This window comes from Micrasema longulum, unplaced genomic scaffold (genome assembly GCF_059751315.1).
Source record: "Micrasema longulum isolate JH-2025_06_02 unplaced genomic scaffold, ASM5975131v1 h1tg003426l, whole genome shotgun sequence".
NCBI classification, from domain to species: Eukaryota; Metazoa; Arthropoda; class Insecta; order Trichoptera; family Brachycentridae; genus Micrasema; species Micrasema longulum.
Window position 1 is genome coordinate 21,821 of NW_028280490.1, and position 10,694 is coordinate 32,514.

At 33.6% G+C, this 10,694-nt stretch overlaps 1 protein-coding gene across 3 annotated transcripts; it reads left to right on the top strand.

Annotated features, from left to right (window-relative positions):
* Positions 1-2,111: 2,111 nt before the first annotated feature.
* Positions 2,112-8,298, top strand: LOC148270768 (uncharacterized). Of its 3 annotated transcripts, XM_088242213.1 has the most exons (4): positions 2,112-2,228; positions 2,496-2,605; positions 3,955-4,234; positions 6,914-8,298. In XM_088242213.1, exons 3-4 carry the CDS (start codon positions 3,973-3,975, stop codon positions 7,861-7,863), a joined length of 1,212 nt encoding a protein of 403 aa, XP_088098339.1. In that variant the 5' UTR covers positions 2,112-2,228; positions 2,496-2,605; positions 3,955-3,972; the 3' UTR covers positions 7,864-8,298. The 3 variants fall into 3 exon arrangements, with proteins under 3 accessions (XP_088098339.1, XP_088098337.1, XP_088098338.1); XM_088242211.1 differs by lacking the exon at positions 2,496-2,605; XM_088242212.1 differs by lacking the exon at positions 2,496-2,605 and having other exon boundaries at positions 2,118-2,228; positions 3,940-4,234.
* Positions 8,299-10,694: the final 2,396 nt, after the last annotated feature.

The window sequence follows — 10,694 nt, forward strand, 5'->3', positions numbered from 1 at the left end:
ACGAATAGCTGACGCCTAACAAACCCTTAAACACCGCTTCATATAATTTGGTCTTATTTAATTTTGTTTTTTTTTTTCATTTTGATTTAATTTAATATTGTTGTTATGTAAATAACAATTATATTTATAAACACCGTAACGATGATTATTTTCAGTCATTTAGTATAGTAACTGTGGGAATATGTAATTTCTAATAATTGTATACCGGTTTTAAATACCCACCATTATTTTTAATACCCGTGTGAGGTGATATCTCTTTAAAACGTTTTAATTTATTGTGCATGTCGACGAGTTAATACATTATACAATGAGGCATAGAAGAAACATTCACATTCTATCACTTCTTCACAATATTTTGAATAATCCCATTTCGCTTGTTTATCTGAGAGAGCTCATCGGCCCTCTTCCACAACACGGACTTTCTCTTCGTTCTAGTAACGAGAGAACCCTTTTAATACCCTGTCGTTGCTCTAATTTTCTTGCCTCCTCTTTCACAGTAGTAGCTGCTCGATTGTGGAATAATCTACCTACTAATGTTAGAGACGCCCCTTCTTTATTTACAATTAAGTCAAGATTGAAATGTCACAATCTAAATATTTAAATTGTTCCTTTATCCTTCTTTTTTCTTCCCATTCCCTCTCCTCTCTTATAGTATAGTGTTAATTTTTTATATATTTTTATTTTGCTTATCTTTGTTTTTAATTTTGTATAAAATTGTAAGATTCAATATGTCCATGTATTTATAATTTTCTCAAACAGAACGGTTTCGGTAGGTAGGAAGAAATTGCCTTAAGGCAATACGCCCGCCCTTATATGTCTATATATTGTATATGTATATAAAGTGTCAAATAAATAAATTAGGCTTTTGGCCAAAAGGCCTGCAAAAACACCACCTCTGACGGAAAAAATGCGTGCTAAGCAAAACATTGGACTAAAATATAGAGGAAAAGGTTTATTTTCTCCGATGAGATTGGTGGAAGGTGGCGTCAAAAGTGTCAGGTGTCGGATGTAACAATCAAACGTAACTCCACGTTCTTAAACCTTCATAATTATAAGGAAAAAGCTTATCTTTCTATTGGACTGGATCGTAATCTAACACTGAACGTTATTTTGATAGAACGGCAGTTTGACGGTATCATTTTATTGGAAAAAATCGGATTTTGAAAAGCAAAATAAAAAAAATGTTGATGCATTGTCCCATTTTCAGCTTAGAGCAAATGCAGCTGGAGGCGCGATGCAAAAGTCTGGATGAGGACCTAGAAAATATCGTAACAGTAATAAGTCATATGGACTTATCGCGTGAGGTAATATCATACATGTGAAAATGGTACAGGTGATTGTTGAAATAAATAGGACACAAAATGCCGAACGCTCTCAAAGTGGAATGGAAGATCTGCTTATGCCTGTCAATAGTCCGGCTTCTCCTGTATGAGTTTCCACCACCAGATCCTCACACTATAGTCAAAAATTAAAAGGAACATACCTTTTGCAGTTAATATTAACCTTGTACATAATAAGCAAGGCAAACAATTTTCAACTCCTTCATTAAAGAAAAAAGTTTGATGGTATTATTTTATTGGAAAACATCGGATTTTTGAATAGAAAAAAAAATACCCGATAGTTTTCTTTTTATATACGTCCAATCATATCTGTTTTTAATTGTTAAATTGTATGAAGGCATTCCTAATATTGTTCATTTGCGCACGACTATATATTTCATGTTTTCATTTTCAATAGTTAATGGGGAAAAAATAACCTTATTTTAAAGTAGAGAAAAGTCGCAATTGTAAGATATCATTAATAGGATGCTATTGAAACATTTCTGCCTCGTGGTGTCGTGGTCAGCGCGTTTGCCTTTTATTGTGTAAAAAGCAATAAAGCAATAATTAGATAGTTCCCGTCATCATTTTATACTCCTAGTTTTCAAACCCATCCTTGATTTATATGTACCTTAATCTGTAACGAGCCATTTACGATAAATAAATGGCATAACAAGCAAACAAATTTTAACGGAATATAACAAATTACCTAGTCAAGGACTTAAAATTTTGAAAAAAAAAGCCAAAATTTCTATGTTTGTTTGTGGATGTTCATCTCATTACATTTTGTCTGTGGTTATTCTGTCAAGCGCTTAGCGGTGCGCGTCTCTATCCGGTGGACAAAAATACATAAATTACACTATTATTGCACAAGTAAACGAAGGTTTTACATACAAATCACCGTAAAAAGTAAGTATCAAATGTATATTTGGTTTGTCGCAAGCACCGCAGCAGGTCGGAAGTTCGAATTGCAGTGGTTAATTACCGTCAGGCTTGAGAATAGTCATATGTGATCTCACGTAACGGATGATCGATATGCGCCGCATCTAGTTTGCCATTGCAGTTCCCTGTGCACCATCGGGCGCAGATCGAAGTATGATGATGATGATGATGATTATTAGTTTTAGCACACAAAATGCATCATTTATTAAATTTATTATTTTTTACCAATTTTAGAACCAGATCAAATAAAGCCAGAAGATGATGCAACTAAGGCTCAATTGTTTATTCAATATTATAAGTCAAAAATACTAATGAACAGGTCTTAGGTGTGTACATACAATTAGGTAATATATTTTCCCACAAAACTGTTGAAAGTTTAAAACAATCGAAATATTTGACACTTAATATATCTTGTCGTCAATGAAGATGTTCGTTATTTCAGAAATATTTATTAGCAAAAATATTTACTTGCTTACATATCATATTCGTAGAAAAAATGTTTAATACAAAAACATAGAGTTAAGAATAGTCCAGAAACCGCATACGCCCATCAAACAGAAGGCGACTAAACTACTCATAAATGATTAGGTTTACGTTTTGACCCATTAGTTTCTTTGTAGACGTCGCTCAGTACGCAACTCCTGTTTTGAATTCATATATGCCGTGTTGTGTCCTTTTGAAGTGTAGAAGTACTGCAGGATCTTAAAGAAACAAGATGGGATCACATTTCATACGTAATTAGCAAACGAATGTGTAAGTAGCAAATGAATTATTTTTCCATCTGTCAGATTGTCGAAGAAACAAAATAAACATTTTGTGAGTGTTGCTAGGGTAGTAAATTATTACTACTTTGCTTATCTAATAAGAGAACTAATGAAAATTGGACCTCGGAGTGAACAACTCTGTGGTGGACATTTGACCGACATTATCTTCAAAACATCAAATATTATTTAACACGATATCAAAATATCCGTTTTATGAAAAATATGTTTTATTTTTTATATTATAAGTTTAAAGTTCATTAATTCAATTACTCTTATTAAATGGCCCTTTATTTATCTTCTCTGTTGTGTCACAATAAAATTTTAGAGAAATTAACAGATTGCTTTTTTTTACCTTACGTTTGTGTTTTAATTATATTTTTTCCCATCGTGCAACATTACGCGGTGACATCACGAATGCGCGTAGCAAAAGTGGGGCATAGTAGGGGGGTTATTGGACTCATTCCGATGTATTCAAATATGATTATTCGCTCCTTCTGGACTATTCTTAAATCTATGTACAAAAACTTATAAACCAAACAGATTGGTAAACTTATTTCATTAAATGTTCATTCGGAGTCAAATATAAGGCATACTGGTAAATACTCAACACACAAAGGTGAACACTTGACACAGCTAATGACAGATCATAAGCTCTATACATGCCGAGACTTGCATATTTACAAAAGCTTCGTCTTTGTTAAAAATATGTAAATTACCTACATTAGTTTTCTTACGGAGAAAATTAAACTGTGGGTAGTGTCATTGTAGGACGTTAAAATGACCTTCTTTTATTCCAAAATCGTATAACATCATATGGGTTACTTTATTATTTTGAAAGTTTCGTAAGCATATTTGATTCTTGCTTTAGAAATTGTGACTTAATTGCTTATATAAATTATAATTATAATTTCCAGGATCTTTATTTTCAGCTTTAATTATAAAAAAGTATGGAATTCCCTTCAGTGAATGTTAAGGCTGAACCGGGGACTGGCGATGTAGAAGGAGATATTCTCCAGGCTGGGGAAGGGGCGCCACGGCCCCGCAGCAGCGAGGAGCCGGGTGTCGCTGCCGTGAAGGCTGAACCGGGGACCAGTGCTGGCCGGCCTAGGATAACCAGCGAAATGATGATCTTCACAGAGATTGATGTGGATTATCCCGACATTAAACAAGAATGTTTGGATTCCTCTCGCAAGCATGAAATTGCTTCAAGTAAGTAATACTTGTTTACCCACTCGGAGATTTTGTCTTTGGACTGTGGATGATGGTTCGCGGATTGTTGATAAAATTAAGGCAGTAGCCTTTAAATCGGGAAATATAAAATGCACGTTTGATTGGAAAACCCATTTGCAGGTAATTTTTATTTGAGGAGGTACATTGCAATTATAAGTCGAAGCTTGGACATCCAATCGATTTGTCTGGTTTTCACGTCAAATATGGAATTGATTACTTTACGTTGTATATTATTTGATGGTTGTTGATTTTGTTATTGTTTGAGTTTCAAATTCGCTGTATATTTGTAACACTAAATTTGATGTTAAAACTTTGTTTAATAGTATTTTAAATTGTCCAAACAGAGAAATTTTCAATGTAACTTAAATTCTGTATTGAAAATTTCTCGAATTATTTCCTGCTAAGAAACTACGTTTTAATAATATTGATCTGATCTCAACTTATAAAAACAAGATTTTCTATGCAAATAACAAATACCTTTTTTTATTCTTCATATAAAACTTACAGCTCGGTGCTTTAGGAGTTCTGTTATTCAGTGTTTGTTTAATTTTTCCCCCTGCGCGGGACACCCCAGTGAGGGAACATTATATAATAATCGCAAAAACAAAACTTGGAAAATAACAAAAAATAATCCAATAAATCAACTGTATTTCGAGTTTGTCCTAATTTTTGTTGACAAGTTCCAGATTTCACCTCATGAAGACTGCTTAAGGTTTACGTATTACAACAGAGATGGGGGATGTTTATGAAAAAACACAGTGTGCGATGAGGCTACTTCAACCAATCATTGGCAGGCCGTAAGCCCTGTAAATGCTTATACTTCCATATTCCTTCTCTTAAACGTCGTCCATCTCTGTTGTAATATGTTTAATAAATAAACGTCAAAAACACGATTTTAATTTTAATGAATAATGAAAAAAATTCAATATTTGAAGCACTTTTTTTATGATTTTCGATCTAACTTCGTTTTAAGTTCGTGTACAATCACTAAAATAAATTTGTTCGATTCGTGTCGACCGGTTTAAGAACATAGCTGTTGTTTGTCAGAAATGTTTAATATTTAGAATTATCATCCAATCTGATACCTCCCCTCCTACCTGGCCTATATTCCTTTTTAGAATTCCGATTCAGGACGTTAAACTTGTTAGCAGATGTGTTTTAGGTATCTACCTGTTATTTGGTAATATTTTCTGTTAGTTTATATTCAAGTCTTGAGAAAGGAACAGTCGTGTTCTGAAACCGGTTGGTATAGTAAATTTATTGAAGTAATTCTCATCATCTTTCCTTTTATGGTGCATAGGGCACTGCATTGGTACACCAGTCGCAGCGTATCTCGATATTTTTTTGATAACATTAAGGTTAGATGATCAGTCTTACGCTTCAGGTGCCATTCCAGGGACTTGGGAACAGGACAGGGAAAATATCTTAGTGCAAAAATACCTTTTTTAAAACAAATGTTGCATGCCAACCACGGCGAGAGTCAAACCTGAGACTTTTTGCAAGGTGGGCAAACGCACTGACTGCTACACAACGAGCCCGACGTCAGTAAATTTACACAAACTAAATACTTAGTTAACAATACGTTTATTTTTTGAGTGGTACAGTGTATTTTTTTCAAGCCAATCAACAGGTTTATGGAAGCCCTAACAGATTGGCAATAATGAGTATGTTATATAATATAATAACACTTAAAACAATCTTAAACTCTATTAAAATATACAAACGGTATTTATTATTAATGGCATAATCTAGGCGGACATGGCAGGTGTGTCATCGCGAGTCAGGAGTGACAACACCGCTTGCTTCTTGAATGCTTGCCTTTGCTGTAGGAATACATAGACAGTACCGTTTAAGGTAATTTTAAACGAAAATATGAAACTAATCATTCATATATGGCGCTTTTATAATTCTTTATTGAAAAATGCCTATTTTACGTTGATTTTTAATGGAAATTTTACAAAACTTAGTTTGCGGAAACTTAACACTATATTGATTGTAACAAATACCATAGAAATACAATTCAGGTCGTTTTCACAAAATGGTCTACAAAACAAAAAATTACTTATCTTATTTTCCCGCATACAATCCTACCAAAGCGGACAGCCGAGACGTGTGTAATATATTAGTATACCTTTCTCTTTCTTATTAGTACGCTGTCATTATCTGCGAAAACCAACAAATTTGCTATTATAGCACTCGAAATTAAGTTTGTGAACGAGCGCTAGCGAATTTAAAATTAGGAGTAAGTATTTCTCGTTCAGTTATTGATTATCAATTAATCTTATGAATGATGAATTTAAGTGATCAACACGGCTCTTGGCCTCATAGAGTTTGGGATAATACGTAGTTATTACTCTGACGTATTAAGTAATTTTTACCGTGTCGCAGTTGGCAGACGGCACATTTGTTTTGGTTTTTGTGGTACGTAGTGCTGGGAACCATGTCGAGTTAAAGTTAAGCCCGCCGTCTTTGTTAATGTTTAAAGAAACATATTGGTAACAGTGACGGTGTAACCCTTTGCGCCTATTTAAATGCGCGGTTATATTATTAAAAATAATGCTCATTTTATTTTTGCAATAATCAAACATTTTTTCTTTTTTTTTTCGTTAGTTTTAAGCGTTCTAGATAAACATTACATTATTTTTGTTTTTATTTCAGATTTACAAGTGATACGGAATTATTTCACCTGCTCAGAGTGTCCGTATAAATGTGCAGCGAAGAGCAAATTCACAACCCACATGTTAACTCATACGGGTGAGAAACCATTCTCATGCTCGGAGTGCCAATATAAATGTTCACGAAAGGATTCTTTGAAATCACACATGTTAACTCATACCGGTGAGAAACCTTACTCATGCCCGGAGTGCCAATATAAATGTTCACAAAAGAGTTATTTAAAATATCACATGTTAACCCATACCGGCGAGAAACCATTTTCATGCTCAGAGTGCCAATTTAAATGTTCAATTGGAAGAAATTTTAGAAGACATGTCTTAAGTCATACCGGTGAGAAACCATTCTCATGCCCAGAGTGCCAATTAAAATTTTCACAAAAATATAACTTAAAACTACACATTTTAACTCACGCCGGCGAAAAACCATACTCATGCTCGGATTGTCAATACAAATGTTCACAAAAGAATTATTTAAAATATCATATGTTAACTCATACTGGTGAGAAACCATTTTCCTGTTCAGAGTGTCAATATAAATGTGCACAAATTAGTTATTTGAAATCGCACATGTTAACTCACACCGGCGAGAAACCATTCTCCTGCTCAGAGTGCCAATATAAATGTTCAAAAATTAGTTATTTAAAACATCACATGTCAACTCATAACAGCGAGAAATTATTCTCATGCTCGGAGTGCCAATTCAAATGTTCACAAAAACATTATTTGAACAGACACCTTACAACTCATACCGGCGAGAAACCATTCTCTTGCTCAGAGTGCCAATTTAAAAGTTCACAAAAATATAATTTGAAAATACACATTTTTAGTCATACCGGTGAGAAACTATACTCATGCGCGGAGTGTCAATATAAATGTTCACAAAAGCGTTCTTTAAAATCTCACATGTCAACTCATGCCGGTACTTACCGGTAAGTAACCATCCTCATGCTCAGACTGTGGAAAAACATTTTCCAAATAAGAGGATTTAATTGGTCATTAATTAATTCGCATGGGTGAGGAGAATGTTCTTAACGTGAAAATACTAAAAGTGAACATCTCATTAAACCTGAAACGGGCCAGTCATCCTTTATAATATATTTTATTTTCTCAGAGCTCATCAACAGTTCAAGATCTAACGAACTTTCTAGCTGTGTCCGTTTTAAACCGTTATTATAAACATCGGGAAAATTAAAAGGAATAATTACATATAAAGAAGCGTCTCCACCTTTTGAGCAAATAAAATATACATAAACAACCTAGAAAAGATACAGAAGAAATTTATAAATTTAATAAAATATAAATTTCACCGTACACCAAATTCAATTCAAACTCTGGAGTATAGAAGAGTGATTGTAGATCAAATATTCCTGTTTAAACTAGTAAACAACGTCGTAGACTGCCCTTTACTTACAAGTTCTTTAGAATACCTTGTACCCAACAGAACAAGACTCCATACTACATTTAATTTACCAGTACCTAGGACTAACTCAAGGAAAAACGACTTTTTCTTCAGAGCATGTCATTATTTTAATACTTAACGCAGACATTTTTCATCTCTCCTATATGAAATATAGAAGATTCCTTATAGACAGTACACCCGTTTAGTTATACGATCTCAGTAATTATGTATGTACTCGTATGTTCATTATTATATTTTGTACCTTTTACATGATTTTTTAAATAACTTTTTTCTTTTCTTATTCTTCAAATTTAAATTTATCTTATTTATATATACTTTATTTTTATGACTGTATATAAATATTTGTATTTTTATTTTTAAGTACCTTACATTTTAATTGTGAAATCGCTTTTATTTTGATACCGATAATGTACTTAATCAATAGCTTACACCGCTGTGGAAAATTTATATTGACTGTTTTTACAATTTTTGTTTATATATATTATTATTTTCTGTATACAATATATGTTAAAAACTGTTGTTTTTTTCCCCAAATAAAAATAAATAAATAAATGAAATGCATTTTGGATATAAGGGATGAGTTATTTATATTATGTGAAATTGAAGATTCATTTAAGTAAGGTATATTTATTTTGTTATATAAGTAAGTTAATTTACAAACAAAATCAATAAAAGTAAGAATATTGAGAATAACTTCTTCGTGGTTGGTCTCTCAGTTACGAAAATCATGACCACTGCGCTCCCGGACGAGTCTCTTAGCATACTTATGCTCGGAGTGTCAATACGAATGTTCGCAAAAACGTAGTTTGAGAACGCACTTTTTAACCCATACCGGCGAGAAACCATTCTCATGCTCAGATTGCCAATTTAAATGTTCTCAAAAATATCATTTGAAATCACACATGTTAATTCATACCGGCGAGAAATTATTCTCACGCTCAGCTTGCCAATTTAAATGTTCACAAAAACGTAATTTGGAAACACACATGTTCACTCATACAGGCGAGAAACCATTCTCGTGCTCGGAGTGCCCATTTAAAAGTATACAAAAACAAAATTTGAAGAAGCACATTTTAACTCATACCGGCATGAAACCATTCTCGTGTTCGGCGTGCCAATTTAATTGTTCACAAAAGAGTCTTTTAAAATCACACATGTTAACTCATGCCGGTGAGAAACCATTTTCATGCTTAGAGTGCGAATATAAATGTTTACAAAAGAATCATTTGAAATCTCACATGTTTACTCACACCGGCAAGAAACCATAGTCATGCTCAGATTGTGGAGACACGTTTTCCAAAAAAGAGGATTTAATTTGTCATTTATTAATTCACATTGGTGAGAAAGTTCTCAGTGTGAAATGACTAAACATGAATATCTTATTTATTCCGGAATGGGTCGGTAATCCTCGACATTCTATTTCAATTTACAACAACAGTTATAGAACCAACGAATTTACTTTGAATTCTTAGGCTTTGCCCGTTTAGAACCGTATTAACAAATTTTGCGGGGAAAAATAAGAAAATTAAAAGGAATAATTATAAATTATACGGGTATAGAATAATAAGAACATTGCGAATAACTTCTTCGTGGTTGGGCCCCCGGTCACGAGGATCATGACCAGCGCACTCCCGGACGATTCTCGCCCGTTCTCGCGGACTCGTGTAGCGTGGCAGCTGTGACTCTCCCGATCGCTAACGTCCCCTTCCCCGCGTACCACCGCCCTGCTTCTTCCGGCCCCGCTCGCAATGTGCCCGAAGGGCGATGATGATGAAAATAACTTGTAGTTAAGGTTTACAAAACAAACAATCAAATTCACAATAAAAGTTATTCCAAAAAGTGAAAAATACTAAAATTATGACAATGTTCATATTTAAAAACAAAATATAAAACAAAAACAATTATTACATATAAAATTAATGAAAATGATTCTACGAGGTGTGGAATTTACAAAAAATATAAGTGTTTGTTTTACGGACGTCGTATAGACTCAGCAGCCCTTCCTGGGGCCTCTTGATTAAATAATGTAGAAACCTCGGTATAAATATGTAACACGAAATGCCCCTCCCAATAAATACTTTATTTTGTTACCTTCGAGATGCCTTTCGTTATACCCAGGCCTATGGAATTAGGATTTTATTATTAAATTTATAAATATATATATTTTTAAAAATATATTTGGACCCCTGTATTTAGTAGCCTTACGTGTCATGTACAAGGCTAAGGTACTCGGAAAAAAAAAAGTTTTTGTTTGTCTTGGAAATGGGATGTTCGATCACTGATTTTGGTTTATTACCTTTATGAGTCCAATCACCATTGTTGCAAAGTTCAAGAACAATGGCGC